At 49.4% G+C, this 27,084-nt stretch overlaps 1 protein-coding gene across 1 annotated transcript in view; it reads right to left on the bottom strand.

The window, feature by feature from the left end:
* Window positions 1–14,218: 14,218 nt before the first annotated feature.
* LOC116502925 (protein mono-ADP-ribosyltransferase PARP14-like) overlaps window positions 14,219–27,084 on the bottom strand; it is a 42,123-nt gene continuing 29,257 nt past the window's right edge. The window contains 3 exon segments of the mRNA XM_032208950.1: window positions 14,219–14,577; window positions 15,800–15,977; window positions 25,758–25,903. Of these exon segments, the coding sequence (XP_032064841.1) occupies window positions 14,291–14,577; window positions 15,800–15,977; window positions 25,758–25,903 (611 nt within the window). The 3' untranslated portion in view covers window positions 14,219–14,290.

The following is a 27,084-nucleotide window of genomic DNA, read 5'->3' on the forward strand; positions in this document are numbered from 1 at the left end:
AAGCTAGGATTTAAATAAAGAGTTTAGAGTTTTAGAGTTTTATTGAACACTTATAGGCCGCCCTTTTCCCTGAGGGGACTCAGGGCGGCTTACAATAATGAGGGAGGGGAGTGCAAGACAAGACATAAAAGAAAATGTGAGTAAAAAAAATAATTAACAATAAAAGCACAACATTCACTCAACATTCGGGCGGGGAGAGAGTAAAGTCCTATCCCCAGGCCCGACGGGATAGCCAGATCTTGAGGGCCGTGCGGAAGGCCTGGACGGTGGTGAGGGTGCGGATCTCCACGGGGAGATTGTTCCATAGCGTCGGAGCTGCAACTGAGAAGGCTCTCCTCCGCGTAGTCGCCAGTCGGCACTGACTGGCGGATGGAATTCGGAGGAGGCCTACCCTGTGCGATCTGATGGGACGCAGGGAGGTAATTGGCAGAAGGCGGTCTCTCAAATAGTCAGATCCACTACCATGGAGCGCTTTATGGATGGTAAGTAGGACCTTGAAGTGCACCCGGAGATCAACAGGTAGCCAGCGCAGCTCACGGAAGTTCTCGCATACGAGCTCTGCTTGTATTAAAATCAAATAGTTCAAATGTTGTTCTAAGTGGGAGGATTCTTACTTCGTGCTGCAAAAAGCAGCTGGAGATTCCGGCACGGAGACGGCTCTGTTTCGGCTGGCCCCCCTGTCTTCGCAGACATAAAAGCTGCAAAGATCAAAAGGGCACTTTGCCCAGCTGGACCTCTCTCCTTCCCTTCTTGCCTGAAGGATAAGGTACCTGTCAGATGTACCTTTAGATGATAGATGATCATCTAAACAGATAATGCGACCAGGAACTCAGGAGCAGCTATGTTAAGCTGCTTCCATCAGCAAGTCCCGCCCAGGAAGCCAAAAAATTCAAGTTTTCTATAAGGTTACAAGCTTTCCCAAACCCACTGATGGTCCTCCAATAAATTCTAGTTCTCATCAGCACTTCCAATTAAGGAACCGAAACATCTGGAAGACTATCCAAACTGAACTCCTGTTTAAACCCTAAATCTCTTCTAAAGCTATCATTTACATAGCCCAAGAATAACCGTGAAGACCAAACACACTTTTTCCAGAAAAAGTTTATTGGACTAAATGACAAGAGGAAATTCTTAGAAAGATTATAAATGCAGGCACTTCCATATGTAAGGCAAGATAATCCTAGTTAATAAAGATGTGGCATCATCTGGCAGGATGAGATAGCTGACATCACTGTTACCGTGTTTTCCCAAAAGTAAGACAGTGTCTTTTCTTTTGATCCCCCCAAATATTGATTGGGTCTTCTTATCGGGGGAGAGGATTATTGTTTTGGGGTTATGAGCGGGCGCACGAAGAGCCAGGTACAGCCTCAGGGGCAAACGGCTGTGTTGCGTTGTCGCAGCAGCGCAACATACCAGCCATGAGGTAACCACGCTCACGAGCAGTGACCCCTTTCCAGCCGGGCAGAGTGCCACTCACGGACCCAGTGATATCCCAAAGGCGCTAAGCCGTGTGGTGTTCTGCCCTCCTCATCAGCTCCCGCGGCTTGACACATTCGGGATACCCTTAGGTCAGTGCATGGCGCTTTGCCCAGCTGGAAAGGGAGGTTGCACGAGCGCCTGTTCCATCCCCAGCTGGTGTGCCTCCCAACCTGACCATGCCCTGGCCCAGCTCTCCCTGCAGGGCCAGTGTGCCGCTGTCGCTGCAGCGCTCCATGCATAACCTATTCTCAACCTTCCAAACTCCGGAGATCCGCAGCCGAGTCTTTTGGCAGCGGCTGCTCTAGGAATACACTCTATGGTTGTGGGCTGGCTGAGGCAGAGTGTACTCCCAGAGTGTACAACCATAAAGCGTATTCCCAGAGTTACAACTTCCGGAAGACTCGGCATCCTACCTCCGTGTTTTGGAAGAAGCAGAAAAAGCCATGCGGCGGCGGTGCCCTGGCTCTGTAGGGAGAGTTAGGCAAGGGCATCGTGAGGCTGGGAGGTGCGTGAGCAGGGAGCAGAAAAGCTACTCATGCAACCCCACTCTCCAGACATGCAAAGCCCTATTCACTGACCTAGGGGCATTCCGAAGGCGCCAAGCCTCGGGAGCCAGAGGGCAGCAAACAGGCGCTCACGCGGCTTGGCGATGCCCCTAGGTCAGTGAATGGTGCTGTGCTTGGCTGGAAAGAGGAATTGCTGGACGGCTGCTCATGAGCGTGGTCACCTCATGGCTGCTATGTGATGCTGCTGCAATAGCGCAACACAGTTGTTCGACCCTGAGTCTATGCCCGGCTCTTTAGGAGCCCGCTCACAAGAGAGCAACCGCCCAGCAACCCCCCTCTCCAGTTGGGCACAGTACCGCTCACCGACCTAGCGGTATCCCAAAGGCGCCAAGTAACACGACCCTTTGCCCCTCCACCCCATTCCTGCGGCTTGGTACCTTCGGGATACTGCTAGGTCAGCGAGTGGCGCGCTGCCTGGCAGGAGGGGGTTGTTCAGAGGGCTTATTTTTGGGGAGGGCTTACATTTTTGCCCACCCGAAAAATATGGCATGGTCTTATTATCAGGACATGTTGTATTTTGGGGAAAATACGGTATATTTCTAAATGGTGAGGAAAATCAACAAGATGTGGCAGCTCTGGAGTTGGGAAACTTTTCTCAATAGAGCTGGAGATAGTATCCACTTATGGGTTAACCCTGTCAGTTCTCCGATTGGACTGAGTCTGATTAATAATTAATTAGCCACCTATATAACCTGTCTCTGTGAGTGACTCGACCCAGCTTTTTGACTCAGTCCACTCTGGACAGTCGTGTTATCCAGTATTGATTCCAGTAATCCAGTAATCATGGGACGAAGAGTGGGCTAGAGATCAGTGACCAGGAGAGCCTTAGGCTATTGGAGAGAGGCTCATTGAGGCTTTCTACCAGCCTCGAGCTGCAGGTGCAAAGGGGGGGGGACTGATCGTGTGCTGAAAATCCAGCCCCTTCATTGCGCGCTACGATTCCTGGGACAGGACCCCCTCACCTGCTGTGACCAGCCAATTCCACAGCGTGCCTGAGCAGCTGCAGGGCTCCTTGCCAGTGTTTGCCTGACCTCTCCAGGCTAGGGAGGGCAGAACAGCTGCACCTTTGTAAAATGACACGCTGACACCACAGGGAGTCAAACGGCCCTCATAAACTGTTTTCGCACCCTGCGAGGCCCGCAGACGGCAATTCAGGGCATGAGTGTCTGCACTGGCCTGAGGGGGCCATCAGAAGCTCAGAGAGAGTGCCGGCAGCCATATGGAGGAGAAAATTGGCGCGAGCACCATTTGAATAAGAATTTGGCGCAGCCGCCATCTTGAATACTAACGGTCCCTCCGATGGCAGACAACAGAGCATCAGGCCAACCTGACATGGAAAGAAGCAGTCAGGGAGGCTTGCTGTCAGTGGCTGGAGGCCCCGATCCCCTGGCCTTGCCTGCCTCATCCCAAAGCGGAAGTGCAAATAAGCCACATGATGAGGGTTCTAAGGACTCTAAATCCTCCAGCAAGGGCTCCAAATCTAAGAAGGCTTCCAAATTGGCAGACAAGGAGCCAACCCCCAGACCAAGGCTGGGCCTCATGGCTATTCCCCCACTACCATCTCAGGCCACAGCCGTCCCTCACAGTTGGATTCTAGGCCTGGTCCATTCAGTCCAATGCTATCTATTAATACCTCAGGTATCTGGGGGCAATCTGTGCTGCCACCCCCTATGGAACCTTGCCTACCTAGCAGGTATGTGGAGGCCACTTTTACATCCATGGCTGCGGGCCTCCGTCACAAGTACCTGGCCCCGGCCATGCCTCTGGACTACCAGTCCTTCATTGCAGAGGCCATTAAACAGGGGATTGTGGCTGGGTTGCAGCAACATGCACACCCAACACCTCCACCAGCTACCCAGGTTCGCGCACACAATGACCTCGAGCCCAACATGGGGGTGGACCAATCACCTCAGCGCCCAGAGTGCAGTCATTCTCCAGCCTCGGAAGAGGGGGAGATCAGGGAGGACGGCTTATCTGAGGAAGAGGGGGTTAGCCCAGACAAGCCGGTGGCCTTGGGCCTGTTTCCACTGACTCTGTTCAAGCCTTTGCTAACTAAGGCAATTGCTGCAGCCGATATGGGGGGACAGGTGGAGGCTCCCTCAACCTCCGGAGCCACCAAATCAGCCAACACATGGTTTACGGAACATAAATTGGAGATGGATGCCATCCCTGCTCCCCAATTGTTTACGGACACCATCCAGAGACAATGGGCTATACCAACATCTGGCCCGGCTCCATCCAGCTCAGACAAGCGCTTTTATAACATGGCTGAGTGCCTCAACAAACTGTTGCTGTGGCCGACCGTGGATGCCCCGATTTCGGCACTTCACTCTAGCACTATGTTACCAGGGTCCCAGGAGAAGGTCCTGAAACCCGAAGAAGGCTGACCAAACCCTCCAGTGGGGCTACCAAGCGGCCACTTGGGCAGTCCGGGCTTCAGTGGCAGCTTCCTATTTTTCTCATTTTAACTTGAGCTGGTTGCAGCAGCTACAGGGGAGAATCCTGCCCGGGGATTCCAGAGCATATCAGGACCTGAACAAAATCCTAGCAGCGGTGCAGTTTTCGGCTGATGCCACCCTGAGTGCCACCAGATTCGCATCATGGGCCATGGCATCCTCCGTGGCCTCCCGCCAGTGGCAAACTGATCTGCGGCACAAGTGGCGTCTGACCTCGGAACCATACAAAGGGGGGGACCTATTCGGGGATTCCCTCCTGCCTCTCCTAGTAGAGGGAAAAGACAAGTGTAAGGTCTTGCGCACTAATTACAAGAAGGGGCCTGTCAGCTTCTGCCTTGCTATTGCTTCAGCTGCCATGAAACGGGGAGGGAGGGCTGGTATTTGGGAGGGGTTAATTGATGGGCTGGAGGAATATTCTAGGTTGTTCGAGTTGTTCCGGATGGCGCATGCGTGAGAGCTTCCCGCTTAGACTAACGGCCTCGACATTCCATCTTCGTGATGTCTGTTTGAAGTTATCTCACACCTGACACTTGAAGGACTTATGATTGGCCTGATGCTGTGATCTTAAGGGGTGGGGAATGGGCTATTCTATATATCAATTGCTTTCGCGCCTAATTAAGTAGACTTTGCTTCGCAACTGCTTGCTTACCATTTATAATTAGTAAAAGTACTTTTGATTTCCAATCCATGGAGTCTCTTAGTCTTTCTTTCCTAATTATGTAATGGAGTGACGCTGACAAGAAGCAAAGTCTACCAAACCCTTTCCAGGAGATTTACGTCTACCGTGAAGGGAGGAAATGTCTTCACCGATCAGGGAAGAGGAGGGGGCCGCTGGCAGTGTGGATACCAGCGGAGCAGGGCCTCCCGAACTTTCGCTTCACGAGCCCGGACCTCCCGACCTCTCAGTGCATGAAGATTTATTTCAACTGCAAATTTCCAGCCAGCCTGACCCCCCCCCCCCCGATGGTCTACTTCGGTGGGACAAAGAGAGGAAGAGACAAGCTGGAATGCTGGAATCACCCAAAGGCAACCCCGACAACCAACGCTGGAGACGGGAGCCGTGAGAAAACCCCAGAGGAGTGAATTACCTGATTATTGGGGTCAAAGGTACTTTGGGGAAAGGAGTGGGGAGGATGAAAGAGACTGGAGGAGCTGGCAGCAACAATATCCACGCGCACCGTCACCCCCTCCCCCTCGGCCTGCTTCACCCCCTGTGGCTAGAGGTTTTGCTGGACCCGGAGGCCCACCTCCCCGAAGACACCGGATGGCTAAAATCCCTCCCCTGCCTGTGCGATACAATGGTGATTCTGCTACTCTGCGCTCCTTTATTATGCAGGTTTTTAATTACATGGAAATTTATGGCCGTGATTTTGAGACTGATGGCATGAGGGTCAGAATGATTCTCTTATCTTTGGACGGTGAAGCCGCCAAGTGGTCCACGGCTTTACATATGTCTGGTTCCCCCCTCTTGGGGAATTTCAACCGATTTATGGAGGCCTTCCGCCAACGCTTTGATGACCCTTTGACGGAGAAGCGGAGTAAATTGAAATTTATAACCCTCGAGCAGGACGATAGACCTGTCGCCCAATACATCCAGGAATTTCAGTGTCTGTCGCAATACATGAGAGGCTGGGGGGAGGACGCCCTTCTGGACAAATTTGCTTCAGGCTTAGATGAAGACATTTATCAGCAATGTGTCAATCGTAACCTGCCCAGACGTTTAATCACTTGGTTTGAACATGCTGCGGATGCGGAACTCGACTTAACCAGGCTCCGTTATGCTAAAGAGGAAAGAAAGAAGCGTAAGGAACGAGCTGCTAAGTCAACCCCCCCTCCAGCCATGAAATTGATCTTCAAACGACGGGGGGAAGGGAGGGGACCACCTTCAAGCCTCTCCAGACCTTTCACATGCTTCCGTTGCGGAAAGTTAGGGCACACCACCCCCGACTGTCGTGCTAAACTGCCCATCTCTGCTCAACCCCCTCCCAAACGTGAGGAAAAGTCTGGCAGAGCCTCCGAGAAGAAGAAGAAGGAAGCTGCTTTCGCTGTGGACTCCAAGCCCCCCCCGTTTCGCCCAGGCATTGGAGGGAGACGCGAACGCCAACTCCTCTTCTTCTGAGGACTCCGAGGACGACACATCGCCTCACTGGGTGAGTTCAAACAAAGGGCCCCTGCTAATCCCCATAGAGTTAAAAGTACCCCCTGAAGGACAACCAGCCACCCTTCAGGCATTGCTCGATTCGGGCTGTTCCCGGTCCATGATCAATCCAGCCATGGTGGAAAAATTGGGCCTCAAATTGCGCACTTTGAAAACCCCGATTGTGTTTTGCCAAATAGATGGATCTATTGCAGGAGGGGGGCCGCCCATTTCTTTACGGAGCCTTTGGAGATGAAGATGGGTTCCCATACTGAACTAATTTCCTTTGTGGTTGTGCCTGGCATGGACAGACCGCTAATTTTGGGCATACCGTGGCTCCGGAAGTGGAACCCTCACATAAATTGGCGGACGGGCCGCTTACACGTTCGCTCGAAGGAGCCTCCAGTGGGGGAGGGCTCTCCGGAGCAACCTATGACTGACACTCCTGAAGTGGCCGCTAGAGGGCAGGAGAGGATTGCAGGAGAAGAGAAAATTCCTAAAGAGTATTGGGATCTTAAAGAGGTTTTCAGCGAAAGATCTTCAGACAAACTGCCCCCCCACAGGCCTACTGACTGCTCCATAGACATTTTACCCGGGGTTAAACTGCCAAAACCCCAAATTTACTCCATGTCACCCAGGGAAATGGAGGAAATGCGTTCTTTCATTGACAAAAATTTGAAACGTGGTTTCATTGAACCGGCTCGACCCAAAGTGGCTGCCCCTGTACTTTTTCGTGAAAAAAAAGATGGCTCTCTTCGATTATGCTGCAATTTTAAAAACCTTAACGCTATATCAACTCAGAATCTCTACCCACTCCCGTTGATGAAAGACATGTTGGCCCAGCTAGGGAAGGGCCGCATTTTTACTAAATTGGACCTTCGGGAAGCTTACTATAGGGTCCGCATAAAGGAGACGAATGGAAGACTGCTTTCAACTGCCCTCTTGGTTGCTTCCAGTTCCGGGTCATGCCTTTTGGCCTGCAGGGGGCTCCTGCAGTTTTCATGCAACTAATCAATGAAATCTTGCACGATCACCTCTACAAAGGAGTTATCGTATATTTGGACGATATCCTTATCTATACTCGCACATATGACCAACACGTCGCTCTTGTGCGCACTGTTTTGAAAAAACTCCGTGCTGCTGACCTTTATGCCAAATTGTCTAAGTGTGAGTTTCACCAAACTAAAATTGACTATCTTGGGTATCGCATCTCACCAGACGGCATTGAAATGGACCCTGAGAAGGTGAGGGCGGTCACTGAATGGGACGCACCCAAAACTCGTAAACAGTTACAAAAATTTTTGGGTTTCGCCAATTTCTACCGTCAGTTCATTCCCTCTTTTGCTAAAATTGCTCTTCCTATAACTAATTTGCTCAAGACGAAGGGAGACCCGAAACCTAAATCTAATAAGCCTCTAGACTGGAACATGGAATGTCAGGCGGCATTCGAAAAACTTAAACGCCTTTTTGCCGCTGAGCCAGTGCTTAAGCATCCTGACCTAGACCGGCCTTTCGTCGTCCAGGCTGATGCCAGCGATGTCGCCGTGGGGGCCATTCTGCTGCAAGCCAACGACCAAGGTAACCTGCAGCCTTGCGCGTACACCTCCCGAAAGCTCACTGACACGGACAGACGTTGGGCGGTTTGGGAAAAAGAGGCTTTTGCAGTCCGTTGGGCCCTAGCTACATGGCGCCATTTCCTAGAGGGCGCCAAACACCCGTTTGAGGTGTGGACTGACCACAAGAACTTGGAAGCGTTGAGAACGCCGCGTCGTCTATCCCCCAAACAAATGCGATGGGCCCAATATTTCAACCGTTTCAATTTCACACTTAAGTATATCCCGGGAGGAAAAAACTTCATGGCGGATGCCTTGTCCAGATTACCTCAATATAATTGCTCTAAACTGAGTATCGTCCAGCCGCTCCTAGCAGCTCAGTAGTCATGCGCCAACAGACCCGAGCAAAGAAGGAGGTGCGTCACGATCTACTTTCTGACCTCAAACAAGCTCTTCCTCACGACGACTGGTTCCTGAACCATCGGGACGAGTGCACTATCAGAGACGATCTGCCTTGGATTGGCGCTAAATTATACATCCCCGCGTCCCTACGTCTCGTGGTCCTCCGTCGCGCACATGACTCCAGATTGGCGGGTCATTTTGGATTCTTCAAAACTTTGCATCTAGTGAAGAGACAATTCTGGTGGCCCTCTTTGAAAAGGGACATTGAACTTTATGTGGCCAGTTGCCCAGTTTGCGCTGCCGCCAAAAGACCGCCAGGGAAACCACAAGGACTGCTCCAGTCTGTCGCTCGGCCGGTTGCCCCTTGGAAGGAGATTTCTATGGACTTTATTGTTGAGCTCCCCGAAAGCCAGGGGCATACTGTCATATGGGTGGTCACGGACTTGTTTTCCAAGCAAGTTCATTTCGTGCCTTGCCACAAAATTCCGTCCGCTAAGGCACTGGCTAAACTGTTCATTTCCCACATTTACCATTTGCATGGAGTGCCCGACCGTATTATCTCCGATCGTGGTGTCCAATTTACATCTAATTTTTGGAAGGAATTTCTCAAACGCATTGGCTCCGCCCAGGGCCTTAGCTCCGTCTACCATCCTCAGACTAATGGCGGCTGTGAACGTACTAATTCCGTGCTTGAGCAATATTTACGTTGTTTCATCAATTATCAACAGGACAACTGGGTAGACTTGTTACCACATGCTGAGGTGGCCTACAACAACTCGGTTCATTCCAGCACGGGTTTCACCCCTTTTCGGGTCGTTTACGGTCAGGATTTTGTCCCTATCCCTGAATTGCCTCGGGACCAACCGCAAGTTCCTTCAATTGCGGACTGGAGTGAGCGTCTCAGTCGAGTTTGGCCACTGACCCTCTCCACTTTGGACGCTGCACATAAGGCCCATAAGAAACAAGCAGATAAAAAGCGCTCTCAGCCCTATGAATACCGGACTGGAGATTTGGTGTATTTATCCACAAAATTCCTGCACACTACGCAGAAGTCTAAGAAGTTGGGACCAAAATATGTTGGCCCCTTCCCCATTGTGAAGGTCATCAATCCTGTTTCTGTTTGTTTACAATTGCCAAAACACCTCAACCGAATCCACCCGGTGTTCCACATTAACCTCATCAAACCTGTTCGGGTTTCCCACTTACGTCTCCCTGATGACCCTCCGCCTGCTCCGTTACTAATTGATGGGGAATGTCATTTCGAAGTTCGTGAAATTCTTGATTCTCGCAAGCACCGTAATCGCATCCAATACCTGGTGGCTTGGAAGCATTTTCCTCCCTCCCACACGGAATGGGTTGATAAATCCCATGTTCGTGCTCCCCGCCTGCTTCACAAATTTTATGCTGCTTATCCCGACAAGCCTTAACTTTCTTTCCCCCCCTTCTTCTTTTTATGTTTTGTTGTTTGTCTGTTTCGGTTGTTTTTTTTCCAGGCCTAACAGCCTTTTTCCGGGGGACGGCCGGATGTCAGCTTCTGCCTTGCTATTGCTTCAGCTGCCATGAAACGGGGAGGGAGGGCTGGTATTTGGGAGGGGTTAATTGATGGGCTGGAGGAATGTTCTAGGTTGTTCGAGTTGTTCCGGATGGCGCATGCGTGAGAGCTTCCCGCTTAGACTAACGGCCTCGACATTCCATCTTCGTGATGTCTGTTTGAAGTTATCTCACACCTGACACTTGAAGGACTTATGATTGGCCTGATGCTGTGATCTTAAGGGGTGGGGAATGGGCTATTCTATATATCAATTGCTTTCGCGCCTAATTAAGTAGACTTTGCTTCGCAACTGCTTGCTTACCATTTATAATTAGTAAAAGTACTTTTGATTTCCAATCCATGGAGTCTCTTAGTCTTTCTTTCCTAATTATGTAATGGAGTGACGCTGACAGGGCCATATCGCCCGGGGCCATATTCCAGACGGCAGGGGGCTAGACAACTAGATTGTGGGGGATCCTTTAGTTACCAGGATTATAGCCCATCCACCTTTAGGCAGCAGGGTAACTTTGGGCAATGCCAGAGACAGCAACAGTACCGCCAACAGCGGGGAAATCAGTCCAAGTGGACTTTCGGGGTGGGGGGAACCGATTCTACCGTAGGTGCTGAGCCGCCTGGAGATCGGTTCCCCATTGGCGGCCAGTTAATTCATTTCGCAGAAGTGTGGGAAGCCACCACTTCTGACAGTTGGGTCATCACTACAGTTAAGACGGATTTGGCCCTTGAGTTCCTTTCGTTCCCTTTTTTCATTAGGTCCCCAGTCTCGGGGAATAGGCAACAGCAGTTCTTAATGAGCTCGGCCATACATCATCTTCTAGACATTGAAGCCATCCAACCGGTACTGGTCGACCAGTGTTTTCAGGGTTTCTATTCTGTGTTGTTTGTTATCCCCAAGTCCTCGGGGGGTTGGAGGGCTATTTTGGATTTGAAGCATCTTAATAAATACTTGATATACCGATGTTTTAAAATGCACTCCTTGCAGTCAATATTAGAAGGAGTAAGGCAGGGTGACTACCTCACCTCTATTGACATGACAGAAGCATATTTGCATATACCTATACGTCCGGACCACCGTTGTTTCCTCCCTTTTTGCTACAATAACTGCCATTATCAATATAAGGCCTTGCCCTTTGGCCTCTCATCTGCCCCTTGGGCTTTTACTAAGGTGTTGGCCGCCCTGACAGCTCATTTGAGGACAGTGCCCATCAGGATTGTCCTATTTAGATGGCATCTTGATATTGTCACGCTCTCGCGATAGGGCCGTGGTGGACCTCGACACCACTGTTCATGCCTTCCAGTCCCATGGGTTTTCCATCAACAGGACCAAGAGTCACGTGGTACCTACCACCCGCATTTTACACCTGGGGGCCTGGATTGATACAGAAGCAACCCAGGTGTTCCTTTCCAAGGAGAGAGGACAGCCTCCAACAGTTAATCTCCCAGGTGGAGAAGGAGAGGAAGGTTTCACTAGCTACCTTGTCTAAGTTGCTGGGAAAGATGGTTTCGGCCATCGCAATTGTCCCTTAGGCCAGACTACACACCAGGGAGTTGCAATGGCTTCTACTGCCCTTCTAGAAGGCACGGAGGAGCACTTCCCTGGCTAGAGTTACCTTGCCTAGCGAGGTACATCGATCCTTACATTGGTGGAGGTCTCTTGCGATTAATAGAGGGTGTCATTTCGGGGTGAAGGACAGGATCATGATCACAACTGATGTGAGTCTCACGGGTTGGGGTGCCCACCTTGATGTACATTTGGCTCAGGGCAAGTGATCAGAGGTGGAAAGTGCCTTAAGTATTAATCTCCTCGAGCTTAGGGCCACCCATCTTGGCCTCCTCCACTTTGTAGACATGGTCAAGGGGACCCATGTGCGGATTCTGACAAATAACATTACAGCCAAGGCCCATGTCAACAGACAGGGGGGCACCCAGTCGAGACAGCTGATGGGGGAGGCGGAAGAACTGGGTCACTGGGCAGAGGTTTACCTCCTGTCCCTCATTGCTGAACACATTTCAGAGGTTGACAATGTGAGGGCAGACTGGCTCAGCCGCTCTACCCTGGATCAGGCGCAGTGGAGATTACATCCTTCTCTCTTCCAGGCGATTATGTGACGGTTCAGGGTTCTGGTCATGGATCTCTTCGCCTCTCCAGCCAATGCCCAGCTACCACGGTTCCTCACGAGGTTCCCTGTGACAGGAGCAGAAGGGATGGACGCCCTCCACTGGCCCTGGCCTCAGGGACTGCTATACGCCTTCCCTCCACTTCCACTATTACCCAGGGTCGTACACAGGATCATTGCATCCAGGGCGGAGATCATACTAATTGCCTCGCATTGGCCACGTCTGCCATGGCTTGCGGATCTTCAGACATTGTCTGTGGAGAGGCCCTGGAGGATTCCGCCAGACCAGGCGTCAGCCAGGGATCGCTGGTGCACCCAGACCCCAGTGGCTCCAGCTAACCGCCTGGCGCTTGAGCGGGAAGGTCTGAGACTGGACAGGTTCTCCACTAAGGTCATGGACACTATACAGGCGTCCAGGTGACCCTCCACGAATCGTATTTATAACGCTACCTGGTGGGTGCTTTGTGAATGGTGTTCTAATAGGATAACACCGGTTTCAGCCTCAGTTCCCCAAGTCCTGGAGTTCCTCTAGGATGGGCTGGAAAAGGGATTATCGCCCAATACCCTTAGGCAACAGGTAGCGGCCTTGTCAACTATGTTGTCCTGTGGAGGGGGACAATCGTTATCTCAACACCCGGCGGTTAGGAGATTTTTGAAAGGGGCTTCTAATTTAAGGCCATCTATAGTACAGAGATATCACACATGGGACTTGTCTAAGGTCCTCACCTCCTTCATGAAAACCCTGTTTGAGCCCATAGATACTATTCCTCTACAATTTCTTTTCCTGAAAGTTGCATTCTTAGTTGCTATCACATCTGCGCGGAGGATATCAGAACTCCAGGCACTATCCATTGGGGAGGGTCTGTGCACCTTTTATGAGGATGGGGGGGGGGTCCTCAGGCTTGACCCCTCCGTCCGCCCCAAGGTCAATTCATGGTTCCATCAGGCACAAGAAATTCTATTATGATTTTTATCCCTTGCCTTCGAGACCCTTAGAGGAGCAGTGGCATATGTTACATTTCCGGCGGGCCCTTCAAACCTATCTCCAGAGAACATCGGATTTGCGGAAGACAGAATGCCTCTTTGTTTCTTTTCAGCCTTCCGCTCTGGGGCAGAGGGTTTCGGTCACTACCATAGGTAGATGGGTTAGAAAATGTATCGCCACAGTCTATTTCTCCAACGAGGAGCCGGTCCCACAGGGGATTACGGCCCATTCCACCAGAAGCTCGGCCACTTCTGCGGCGTGAAATACTCAGGCCTCCCTGGAGGAGATTTGCAGGGCAGTGGTGTGGGCAACCCCCTCGCCCTTTGTTCAGAATTATAAGCTGTACAAAATCACTTTGGCAGACACTGCCTTTGGCCACAGGGTTCTGCAAGCAGTCCATAACAGTCTCTTCCCTCCCTATGAGGACTAGCTTGGGTATGTCCCATAAGTGGATGCTATCTCCAGCTCTATTGAGAAAGGGCATCCAGCCCTGCCCTGTATGGAGACTGTTTTTTCATGCTTACTGGGAATAGGGTTGATGATGTTGTTCATTACCTTATTTGTGCTTGTGGACTTTCTTGTTGGTTTTGCACTACATGATTTATTAAAATTGAAGGTTGGCTAACACGTGGAGTCTGTGTCTTTGTTCTTGGTCACAAAGCTGGGTGGAGTCACTCAGAGAGATGGGTTATATAGGTGGCTAATTAATTATTAATCCGGCTCAGTCCAATCGGAGAATGGACAGGGTTAACCCATAAGTGGATGCTATCTCCACTCTATTAGAAGAGGCGTATCAGGTAAGTACCAACGCCCTTTCTGGCTCTTTTTGGCTTCTACTTTCTGACTTGCGAAGTTCCTCAGGTAGATGTGGCTCTTAATGGCAATGTCTGAAAACAACTGGATTTTATTCTTATTTTAGTCTTTGCCGCTCTAGAGAGGAACTAAATAATGAATTGAGATTCAAGTGACAAGTATTTAAAGAGGTTCATACAAATTACTTGCTTTTAATGTGACAGGAAAGAGAAATAATCTTTTTGCCTGTTAACTTATCTTCTAAAAGTAATTAGATATTCTGGGTAAGCCTGAGCATCATGAAAAATAACAAACATGGATGGTCGATTCATGTTGTCAGTTACACTGTTATATAAATCAAATCCAGCCTTATTTTTGGATGGTGGTATAATCTGTCCTGATCTGCCAATGCAATAATCTCCAGTCAAAACACGCGCAACGTACATATATTTTCTGCCACTTTGGTCTGGAGTGGAATACGTGTCCTGTGCAGAATAGTTTGACTTGACGGCAAAATAGGTCCCATTACCAATCGCTGCAGCTGAAACCAAGAAAAAAAGGGTTTGAAACATTAAACAAATATTGGGGCAAAAAACACCAGAGGAAAGCACCACTATTGGTACTTCAGCTTTGAGTGATGAATTATAAGGTTATCTAGCCAATTGCATTTCTTTTAAAAAGCCACTAGTTGTGTTGTTCATTCAGTCACAGCAAATTGATCGAAAGGAAACTGAAACCTCATTTTAGGAAGAGCGAACAGAACATTGTAAGCAAGAAGTTATAAAACTGAGATGTTACAACTACCACTTTTGTGAAAAACAAAAACAGCCTAGTTTTTCCATTCTTCTCAACTGAACTGAACTGAACTGAATAAAGAAGTTGGGACCTTTTGTTCCTTCAATCCATCCACTAAGCAAAATGAGATGCTGAGCATTCAGGAGCCACAATCCTACTGAACCATAGAACATAAAAATAATATTCTTTTCCCCTGAACTGTCAACCTGATGGATCCAAGATTTCCTTGAGGGAAATAAAACTCGTGTATGAACTCTTCTGACCACATTGGTTGTGTGGAAATGCAGCTGGTCATACTGTACGAGTCTCCTCTCTCTGTGTGTGTTGAGTTTGCACAGCTCCAGAAAGGGGTTAGTAAACCAACACAGTGTGCCTAAGATTTTGCAGATGTTTGTAGTGTTTTTCTCTTATGAGAGTTTTAATACTTCATGAAGTATTTATTTATCATTGTATCAGCCACTTTGATTCTAAATGCTATTTTATAAGTTTTGTTGCCTTTTAAGAAGGATGTACAGTATAAAGCTCTTCTCTTAGGACTTAAATCTCTATTTTTCCTTGACAGTGTATTCCTTTCAGCAGTTTTTTTTCAATAGGATTAAAAAAACAAAAACCAACAACCCAGATTCTTCACTAAATCTTGCAAGCTATCACTGGAAGAGGAGGGGATGTTGTTGGCTGCTTTTAAAGATATTGTATACACCTTTGAAACATAGTGATTTAGAGTGGTGCAGTGGTTAGAATGCAGTACTGCAGGCTACTTCTGCTGACTGGCTGGCTGACTGCAATTTCGCCGTTCAAATCTCACCAGGCTCAAAATTGACTCAGCCTTCCAGGTGGGTAAAATGAGGATCCAGATTGTTGTGGCAATATGCTGACACTGTAAACTGCTTAGAGAGTGTTGTAAAGCACTATGAAGCGATATATAAGTCTATTGCTTTCATAGTCCCTTACATCTGCTTGGAAGAAACTTACATTCTTTCCAGCATAACTGCGGTTAAAGCCAGTCTGATAAATTTGCACCAGTGTGGAACGGGGAGTCCCATGGAAAAGGACCTTCTCATTGTTTTTATGGCCATTTTGTGTATCTATTCCTTTTTCTTGACTTGATAGGATTGTCAGAGGTAAGGGTTTCTGTACCCTTTCAATCTACAAAGATTGCAAATGTAAAATGTTATTATTCGTTTACCAGTATCATTCCCCACCATACAACATCTCCCGTGAGTTTTGTCATTCTCCCTTGGTGACTATGCTGAGATTAGAAATAAACAGTCTGAGAAGAACAGTCGCGATGGAGACTTGGCAGGGAGAGTCTCTTACATGTTACTACTTGCCAAAAAGATCCTGTTGTCCCCTGCATTGCCTTTATTCAAGAAGTGTCAGAATATGTTTATTTTTATTATTTATTTATTAAATTAACTGCCCATATCACTACTGTACAGGTAGTCCTCGATTTACAAATGTAATGGAGCGTGCCCATTCTATTCATACCTTGAGAATTTGTGGGAGTGAATTTCGTACCTTGAACAAGATCACTCCCTGCTTTCATCCACGCATCCGCTAATTTAATGTGTGGGCAAATGCACGGTTCATTAAGTGCACATGAGGTATCTGAGTGGGGAAGGCCATGGGGGGGGGGGGTTGAACTACTGACGGAACAGGCCCCAAAGGTCTCCACAACCTACTAAGATACCTCATGCTTCCCACTCCCTAATGCGCCAGACTCACTTACCTTATAAAGATCTCTCTCTCCTTTGCTACATTTTTTTTCCACTTTGAGGGAGAGAAGAGTCGATGGAAGCACCTCGGCACAAAAAGTGTTTCCAGCACCTGTCTCCTGCTCCTCCCCTCTCCCCTCAACTTCTTTCCTCCCCCACTGGGACACTTTTCGCCCAGATGGAGACCTGGCGGATAGTGGAAGCTTCATCTGCATGCAAATCCCTCTGTTTTCAAAGGCCTCATAACAGATTCATCCAGTTGTAGCCTACCCGCTAGAACCGGTAGTTAATTTTCTAAGCAGTTTGGAGAACCAGCTGTTAGAAGAAATCTCCTTTTGTTTTTTTCCCACTTTACAAGGTTAATCCTGTATGGAAGGCAGGAAAGAAACATTCTGGGGTTGTTTCTAGCCTAATCTTTATTGACCTGCTTACAGAAACTGTGTCTCATTAACCCTTACTCACATTCTTGGCAGTACTCGTAGACTTACTGACTCTGGATGGTTGTTTACACACACACAACACACACACACACACACACACACCCTTGCTGGTACTTTGCTGGGCTTGACTTTCTTAAGGGTAGGGTTCTTTTAAGCTTTTACACTGCTGTTGGGAGGAAATGCTCCCCTGTTGGAGTGTCTTCAGCCGGATCAGAGTGGGTTGCTGCCAGTTTTATACTACTGGTTCGCAACCTGCCCGCACACCAGATGTGTGCTATGCATGCTGTTCAATATAAATTGTTCTTCACGCATGTGCAGAACAATTACAGTGAACTGCGCACGCGGCAGTTACTAAAAACTAAAATGGAGCCGGCCCAGAGGTGCCAAGGGAACCAGTTCGGGGGCATGGCAGGCCTAGGTCACTGCCGGTTCTGCAACCCAGGCCTGAATTCCACTACTGGTTCGGTCAAACCGGGAGCAATCCACTTTGAAGAAATAATTGAATAATGAAGTAGAGCTGCTGGAAAGAAGCTTTTAATGACAAGGAACCAAGATAAGTGACATTCAGCAAGGCTTCTTGGCTAGCTAGAAAGATTAACATTCAAACGTAACCTTACATACCAAGTTACATACGTAACTTGGTGAAGTTTAATTCTGTGCTTGGTGAAGTTTAATCCTGTGTTTATTGATGGGATAATTTTCCCTATTCAGCTTTGTTTGGAAGGAAATGTTAATCTCCGTTCCTGAAAAGCAGCTTCAGGAATCTGGCTAGTTCCTGCGTCTTATTTGTTCTGGTAATTGGTTTAACAAGCAACAGCTACAGTTAATCATGTGTTTACACTTGAACTTACCTGGGGTGTCACGCTTGGGAGATGAGCTTGTGTTTTAGTTTTTAAAGAATTTAAACCTGTGATTTAATTATTTGTATTGTGTTTGAATTTTTCCTGCCTCATGGTTTCTTTTCTATCTGGGGAGGGGGGGGTCTTCCTTCACTGCTTTGGTGGTTCTTGCACTGTTCCTTTGGGGTGTACTTCCAAGAGGCAGGATGCAAGCTTGGCACTGATTTTTTTACTGCCTTTCGGGGGGGGGGCATGTGATTTTTTCCTTAAATCTAGATGATTTCCTTAGGACAGTGAGGACTTTTTCCCTACGGTGTGCCAAAACTGCATGTTTGCACGCTAGCGCGTGCATGCCCACTCATTCTCCCCAGGCACCCGGAGGCCCTCCAGAAGCCGGAAATAGAAGGGCAAAAAAATCAGTGCACGCTGGAGCTGACAACTGGCATGCCACCAATATGGTTCGTTAGGATATCTTGAGGTGAGTGAGACCAGCTGGTATCTTTAAATGGTGCGGCTTTATCTAAGGATTGCTTCTCCTGGGTGTGGTCTTTCTGGAGAGCTTAAATGAGCTCTCTACTAAAGGATTTCATTTTATGAGCAAGCATTGGCTGTTGATAGTTATCATTGCATTTTAACTATTTTAATTTCTCAAGGTGCTCTGGCATCCTGCCTGATTTGTAACTCCGGCTTGCAGGTATTTCTAATCTAATGATTGGTATTTAGAGCAGCGCTTTTTGCAAGCAAAGCTTTTATATTTTTGTACAGGTAGTCCTTGACTTACAACAGTTCATTTAGTGACCATTCAAAGTTACAATGGCACTGAAAAGTGACTTATGACTGTTTGTGAAACTTACGACCGTTGCAGTACCCATGGTCATGAGAGGCCAAGCTAGAAGTGCCCCTCGACATGAGTGACATCGAGTTGGTCACACCTACCAGTCACATGACCACCCAGACACACTCACCAAAACCACACCCACAGAACCGGTAGTAAAAAAAAAATTTGAATCCCACCACTGATTCATAGATGCTTATGGGACATTTCAAAACCGAGCGAATTCCTCCATTTTCAAAGGCCTCATAGGTGGCTCTAGGGCATTTCAAAACTGAGTAAATCGCTCCATTTTCAAAGGCCTCATAGGTGGCTATGGGGCATTTCAAAACCGAGGGAATCCATTTTCAAAGGTCTCATAGGTGCCAATGGGTTTCAAAACTGAGTAAATCCCTCCATTTTCAATGACCTCATAGGCATCTATGGGGAATTTCCAAAATGGAGCAAATCCCTCCGTTTTCAAAGTTCCCTTAGAAGCCTATGGAGCATTTCAAACCAAGCTAAACCCTCCATTTTTAAAGCCCTCATAGGCATCTATGGGTATTTTAAAATGGAGCAAATTTTCCCTAGGCTTCCAAACGCCTCATAGGTTCCTTTGGGGCATTTCAAAACAGAGTGAATCCTTCCATTTTCAAAGGGCCCATTTGCATGTAGATGAAGCTTCCAGTCTCCATCAAGGCTCCATCTGGATGAAAGGTGTCTGGTGGTGGTGAAAGGAGTTGGGGGGTGGGGGGAGCAGGAAACAGGCACCGCAAATACCTTTTGCGCCAAGAATGAAAGTTGCTGGGGATTTTTGAGGTCTGGAAGGAGGGACGCGACAACTGGGTGAGCAACAACTTCCTTTATTAACAGGCAACTTATGACAGCGATTCGAATGGCCGCGGTGCGCGCCACGGTATATATATTAACTAGACAACCAATAGGAACCCGGGACTTGGCCAGCAACTGCTGTCAAGTCCCTGGTCCAATTAAAGGTAACTTTCGGCTGGCAACAGCCTCCTGCTGCGTCCTGGCCAATCAGGACGCAGGAGGCTGTTGCTGGCCTCCAAGAAAGTGCTGAAGCAACATTAACTATCTGAGCCTGTTTTACATGGGTCATGAATATTTAACACCCCTTCCCCCCCCAGTTCCGCGCATGCTCCCCAGGTGGAGCATGCGTAGTCCTGTAAATAGGCGGGGCGGCGCCGGACCCGCCCCGACCTTCGCAGTTCCACAGAGTCGTCGGCGGAGGTGGACCTCCTTGTAGTAGCTCCTCCCGGAAGGGGGTGTAGCTACCAAGGCACGCCCCTCTCGAGAAGGGCCCAGAAGGCGGGCTCAACAATGCTGGTGAGCAGGGACGAGGTGGCGCGTCCATAACAACAGAGTTAGGCATGGGAGGAGAGTCACTGGGGAAGGCTGGAGCACTAGGTGGGCCCTTTTCTGCGGCGGCTTGAGTGTTCTGTTGGAGCTCCCTGCAGGGGAAGCTCGGGTAGGCCGGGCCTGGTGTGTGAAGGCCCGAAATTGCACTTCTTCGGTTTGAGCTCCAGGCAATTGAGAGGCGAGGCCTGGTCTGGCGAAGGCCTCAATTGGCAACCCCGGAAGGGCGGTGTTGTCTTCGGCAGAGTCCGGGTTGCCGGCCGGTGGCGGGAGGCGCCTCCTTAATTGATCCAGGTGGCGCCTCCATTGGGATCCGTCAGCCAGTCCGACCCTAAAAGAACAGGGGCCTGTCAGGGCGGTTACGGTGGCCCGGAACCCATTGAGTAGCCCCTGAGAATGCACGTGGCCCAGACTGCGTCCCCCAGTTTAAATGAATGGGGAGGGAGAACCCCCAGGTTGCTCGGCTGATCCCCTGATAGAGGGGTGAAGCCCTATCCAGGGGAGTCCGCAGACGCCGGCCCATCAAGAGCTCCGCGGGGCTTCGGTTGGTCGTTGGGCAGGGAGTGGAATGCTGGCTTAGCAGGTAAGCCGCCACTCTCGCCTGCCAGTCAGCCCCGGTCCAGCGGCCCAGGGCCTCATTCACTGAGCGGACCGCCCGCTCCGCCGGCCATGCTGGCCGGTGGTATGGGGTTATGAGCGCATGCCGGATCCCTTGCTCGACCAGGAACTCTTGAAATGTGGTGGACATAATGGGGGCCATTGTCCGAAACTACTAGGTCTGGCAACCCGTGGGTGCGAAGAGCCTTCTCAAGGCCCGGACCGTCCTCTCGGCCGTGGTGGAGGGCATCAAGACAGCTCCACCCAGCGGGAGTAGGCGGTCTACCACAATCAAGAAATTCTGGCCGTGAAGGGACCAGCAAAGTCGATGTGGAGCCTCCCACTCGCGAGCAGGCCCGGCGGGGGGGTTGGGCCTGGACCTGTTGACATGGGGTGCAGCGGCCTACATAGGCGCTATCCTCTGAGGCCAGCAAGGGCCACCAGACATAGCTAGGGCCAATGCCTTCATCCGTGCTATGCCGGGGTGATCCTTATGGAGCAGAGACAGAACTTGTGGCCGAAGTGCTTCGGGGATCACTACTCGATCCCCCCAAACGAGGCACCCCCCCGTGGAGGGAGAGCTCCGCTTGTCTAGATTTAAAGGGCCGGAAGCCCTCTGCCACCTTGTCTGTGGGCCATCCCCTCAAGACCCAGGAAGCGACTTGGGAGAGGATTGGATCGGCCTTAGTGTAGGCCGCGACATCCGCGGCAGAGATGGGGAGGCCGGAAGACGCGATGGTGAGGATTGAGAGGCAGGGCACGGGGGCGGTATCGGTCTCCGGCAAGGGGCAGCGGCTCAGGGCATCAGCGTGCCCTAGCTGCTTGCCCGGACGGTACTGCAGCGTATACGAGTACGCTGCGAGGAACTCCGTCCATCGAGTCATGCGGGGGGAGAGGATGGGGGGGTCGGCTTGTCACCCGCCAGAAGCCCAAGGAGTGGCTTATGGTCGGTGACAAGAGTGAAAGGCCGACCATAGAGGTAATCGTGGAACCTCTTAATTCCGGACACTGCAGCCAGAGCCTCCTTGTCAATCTGGCTGTAATTTTGCTCCGCCGAGGAGAGTGTCCGGGAATAAAAGGCCAAGGGGGCCTCCGAGCCATTCGGGAGGACATGGCTCAGGACCGCCCCGACCCCGTAGGGGGAGGCGTCACACGCTAACGTCAGGGGCATCCTGTCATTGTATTGAATCAGGACTGCCGCTGACGTCAGAGTTTCTTTGACAGCCGCGAACGCATGCGCTTCGCGGCTCCCCCAGCGCCAGGCCGCGGATCGGTCGAGCAACCGATGAAGCGGCTCGGCTAGTGATGCCTTGTGAGGTATGAAGGGGGCGTAGAAATTCAGGAGCCCTAGGAACGCCTGCAGCTCCGCCTTGGAGGTGGGTGCCGGGGCGTTCCTAATGGCTGCAACCTTTGACGGCGTGGGGTGGATGCCTTGGGCATCAATCATGAAGCCCAAGAATTCCACCTTAGGGACAGCAAATGAGCATTTGCTGCGTTTAAGTTTTAGGCCCGCGCCCCTGAAACGACTGAGGACCTTCCTGAGTATTTCGATGAGTTCTGAGCGGCTGGAAGCAGCGATCAGAACATCATCGAAATACGGTACAACGCCCGGTAGCCCATGGAACAGCCGCTCCATGAGGCTCTGGAAGATCCCCGGGGCTACGGAAACGCCGAATTGAAGGCGGCAACAACGGAAAGCCCCACGATGGGTGACGATGGTCTGGGCAGCCGCCGCATCGTCATCCACCGGGAGCTGTTGATAGGCCTGCGCCATATCCAGTTTGGCGAATGTGCAACCCTGCCCCAGGGAGTGGGGCAGGTGTTGCACTACAGGGACTGGATAGGGGTTTGCCTGAAGGGCCAAGTTGATCGTCAACTTGTAGTCGGCGCAGATCCTCACCGACCCGTCTGGCTTGATTGGGAGGACAATGGGTGTCTCCCAACGAGAATGGTCCACGGGTTCGATGACTCCCTGCGCCAACAATTTATCCAGTTCGGCGTCAACCTTGGCCCTCAAGGCAAAGGGCACCCTGCGGGCTTTCAGCCTAATGGGAGCAACCTGGGGATCGAGGCTTAAAGAGATGGGGGTGCCTTTATAGCAGCCGAGCTGGCCATCGAAGACATCAGCAAATTCTTTTAATATGTCTTCGATGGAAGAGGGGACAACCCGATGCACCCCCCCAATGGACACCCCTAGGGCTGGGAACCAATCCAGGCCCAAGAGGGCCGGTAGGTCGTCCCTAACAATTAGGATGGGCAGTTTACCTTGGAACGGCCCATAGCAAACTGATATAGGGAAGGAGCCTAGAGTGGGAATTAATTTCCCTTGATAATCCCGCAGGGAAACCTCAGAGGGCAACAACTGGCTCTGGGTAACTTTTGGACAGAGACGGGAGAAAAGGGACCAGGGCAGGAGAGACCGGGAAGAGCCGGAGTCCACCTCCATCCGGCAAGACTGACCTTCCAGCTGGACGGAGGCTGCGACCTTCCGGGCTCCCGCAGCGGCTTGGTTAGCTACACAGTCAGGAACAGTCGGCTGACAGGTGGAATAACAGTCTTCAGCCCGCTGCACGGGCCGCGGCTGCTGGCGGCGCGGTTGCGCCTGGGATCGGCTCGAAGGTTGCAGGAACGACGGTGCCGGCAGGAGGGCCCTGCAGACTTTAGCCAGGTGGCCTTCCCCCTTGCATCTGAGGCAAATAGCATTTCGGAAAGGGCAGGCCGTGCGGGTGTGACGGCCTCCACACCCGCGGCAGGGCACATTTTGCGCTGTGGTTTGTGCTGTGGACTGTGGCTTGGGCTTCCGTTTAGGCTGTGCCCTCATTTGTCCCACAATGTCTTCCTCCTGGTCTTCAAAAGTCAGCTCGTCCTCAATCATATGGGTTTGCGTTGGTGGCTCCGGAGGTGGCCGTTCCGGCGCAGCAAGCTGTAGCTGCTCAATATCGGCCGTGGACTGCTCTGAGAGCTCGGCTGCTCTGGCAGTCTCCACGGCCTGGAGCAAGGTGATCTGGTGGTTCCGGAACATGCGGCTCCGCAGGTTGACGTCGCGGACCCCGCACACAAACTGTTCCACCAGATTCTCTTCTAAATTAGAAAAGTCACACTGAGCGGCCACCATGCGCAATGCCTCTAGGAATTGACTTATTGATTCGTTTTTCTTCTGGACCCGGTGGCGAAAAGCAAAACGGCGTGCGATGACAGATGGGGTGGGAGCATAGTGATTTTTCAGTCTTGCCATAAGTTCGTCCCACCCCAGCTTGTACGCTGGCCTCGGGGCGGCCAGGGCTCTAGCAGAAGCGAACATTGTGGGTTCGCAGCAGGAGAGGAAGAAGCTGCACTTTTCTTCCTCTGTTTGTGCCTGATTTTTTGAAGCTATCAAGTAGCATTCAAACCTCTCCATGAACCCCTCCCAGGATTCTCCGGCCGAACCAAAGGGGGCGAATGGAGGAAGCGCAGAAGTCATCTTGACAGAGAGGGATGAAGGGAGAGAAGAGGGGAGAAAAAAAATTCTTTTCTTCTTCCAAGCAGTGTTCGTTGCCGGTCTTACTCGGCGGCAGCTAACTGCCTCTCTCTCTCTTTTCACCCTAGCGTCGCGGAATCGCCAATCCCACCCTCGTCGCCAGTTTTGAGGTCTGGAAGGAGGGACGCGACAACTGGGTGAGCAACAACTTCCTTTATTAACAGGCAACTTATGACAGCAATTCGAATGGCCGCGGTGCGCGCCACGGTATATATATTAACTAGACAACCAATAGGAACCCGGGACTTGGCCAGCAACTGCTGTCAAGTCCCTGGTCCAATTAAAGGTAACTTTCGGCTGGCAACAGCCTCCTGCTGCGTCCTGGCCAATCAGGACGCAGGAGGCTGTTGCTGGCCTCCAAGAAAGTGCTGAAGCAACATTAACTATCTGAGCCTGTTTTACATGGCTCATGAATATTTAACAGGGATCTATGATCTTTGCAGAAGAGGATGGGTGCCTGAACTCGTGCGATATTATGGCACCCAGGAGATTCCATCAACTCTCCTCTCCCTCAAAATAAAAGAAGCCGTGGCCGAAGGGAGACAGATCTTGTAAGGTAAGTAAGTCCGGCACCGTAGAACGGGAGGGGGAAGCAGTTGTGAGGAGAAATAAGGTAAATGTTGCAGATCTCGGCAGTCGTTTCTAAGGGCAAACAACTGCTGTGGTAATTTGTAATTTTGGGATTTGCTCTTCAACACTAGGGGGCGCTTATCTCATAACTTTGAACAAGCGCTCAATGAAGACTCATAACCCAGGGATTAGCTGTACTCGGTTAAAATTTTAAAAAGCTTGTACAAAAACAATATAACTATACAAATCATTATTCAAATATGCACAAGCTATATACCTAATATCCTCGGCAGTTCACTGCAGGCAAAATACAGATAGTCCTCAACTTACAACAGTTCATTTAGTGAACATTCAAAGTTACGACTGCAGTAAAAAAAGCGATTTATGACCATTTTTCACATGAACATTTCAGCATCCCCCATCAACCCAAGATCAAAATCAGATGCTTGACAACTGATTAATATTTATGACGGTTCCAGTGTCCTGGGATCATATGATTAACTTTTGCAATCTTATAAGCGAAGTGAATGGGGAAACCAGATTAACTTAATAACCATGTTACTAATTTAACAATTGCAGTGATTCATTTAGCAACTGTGGCAGGAAAGGTCGTAACAAGGGGCAAAGCTCATTTAATAAATGTTTTGCTTAGCAACATAAATTTTGTGCTCAATTGTTGTCATAAATTTCTATAATGGCTTATTTTGGATCATGGAAAGGCCAGTGACATCACTGCTACCTTATCTGAATATTCTCACTTTCAGGATATTACACATTATTCTACTTAATTCTTTTCTCATTTGAAGGTATTACCAACTCTTGAACCAATCTTGCAGCCAGTCACTGATGCTCCACATCACTCAAAAACTCAAAACAGAAACCCACTGGTGTTCTACAGGATATAAAGTTGTGGAAAACGCAAAAGTGGCCCTTTTCAGCTGGCTGACTTTGGGCCAATCACGCTCTCTCAGCCAAAACCCATCTCACAGGATTGTTGCTGTGGTGAAAATAGGAGAGGGAAAGTGTGTTGGGTTTATTTGCTTCTTTAAGCTCAGGTCACCTGTTCAATTCTGAATGTAGGGCAGCCAATCCGGAATTTTTCTTCAATGTCCTTATATTCTCCTGCTGTAGGCTGTAGTGGAACCAATTTGGCATGGCTTCCTTTCATATCTTCCCAATGTTCAGGAAGGCGTTCTAATAGTTTGCCTGCAAAAGAAACATTTTGTTGAAGTAGTCACATAACCCACCAGAAAACAGAACTGTGAATAAGTTTGAAATCAATGGAATTTGCAATTATCTCCCCTTGTGCTAAGCGTTACATTTATATTTAAAATCTTCACTGGAGCTTGGCATCTATCTATCCTATCCTATGCATAGGATAACTTTCTTTCATCATAAATGTCCTGTCAGCAATCACAAACTAAGTAGCATGAGTCTTAAGTTTTATTTCCAAACAACTATTTCTGTATTTTCATTTTGTTCACTCATAAACCACATTTCTTTTGACTCTTTTCCTCCAATACCACTTTTCCTTTCTTTCTACTTATTGATAAACATGGAAGTTTCTGTTCTGCTCAATAGAGCAACTTACAAATTGCAAATGTTTTTAGAGTACTTCTTGGGCATCATGTTTCAAGAGCAATTTCTAGGGTAAGAAATTGTTTTTGGTCGCTTAAAAATTACTGATCAATTAAGACAATTTACATTTTTGCAAACAATACTGATTTTTCCCCAGAAACTGACTATCTTAGTGGACATGTTCAATTTTAAAAGGCATATTTAACAACCATCTATTCAGCAATGCTCTCAGCCACTTCTTCCTCTCCCTATTTTTAAATACTACAAATATAGCTAAAGTGCTTACAATAAAATCCAAATGCTTTCTCAGGAATAAACATGATTAGAATCTGGAAGACAAATCATCTTCCTGAGCTGTGGTGGTGCAGTGGTTACAATGCAGCACTGCAGGCTATTTCTGCTGATTGCTGGCCGCCAGCAATTTGGCAGTTCGAATCTCTCACAGGTTCAAGACTGACTCAGCCTTCCATCCTTCCGAGATGGGAAAAATGAGGACCCAGATTGTTGTGGGCACTAAGCTGATTCTGTAAACCGTTTAGAGAGGGCTGTAAAGCACTGTGAAATGGTACAGAAGCCTTACTGGTATTTACTCTTATTCTTTTTAAAGAAAAAAGTTAAAAACCCTCAAACTCAGATAGAGAAGGAAGCACGATATGAGCCAAGAAATATGTTTCTAGATTCAATGGAAGTCACAAGAATTGTATCAACTTATTCATTGCTTCTTTCACTTTGGGGAAAAGATTCCTGTACTGTCAATTTCTACCAAAAAGTAAAAACAAGCCTAAAATTCTTGCTAGGAAATGAATAGA

This window comes from Thamnophis elegans, chromosome 1 (assembly GCF_009769535.1).
Source record: "Thamnophis elegans isolate rThaEle1 chromosome 1, rThaEle1.pri, whole genome shotgun sequence".
NCBI classification, from domain to species: Eukaryota; Metazoa; Chordata; class Lepidosauria; order Squamata; family Colubridae; genus Thamnophis; species Thamnophis elegans.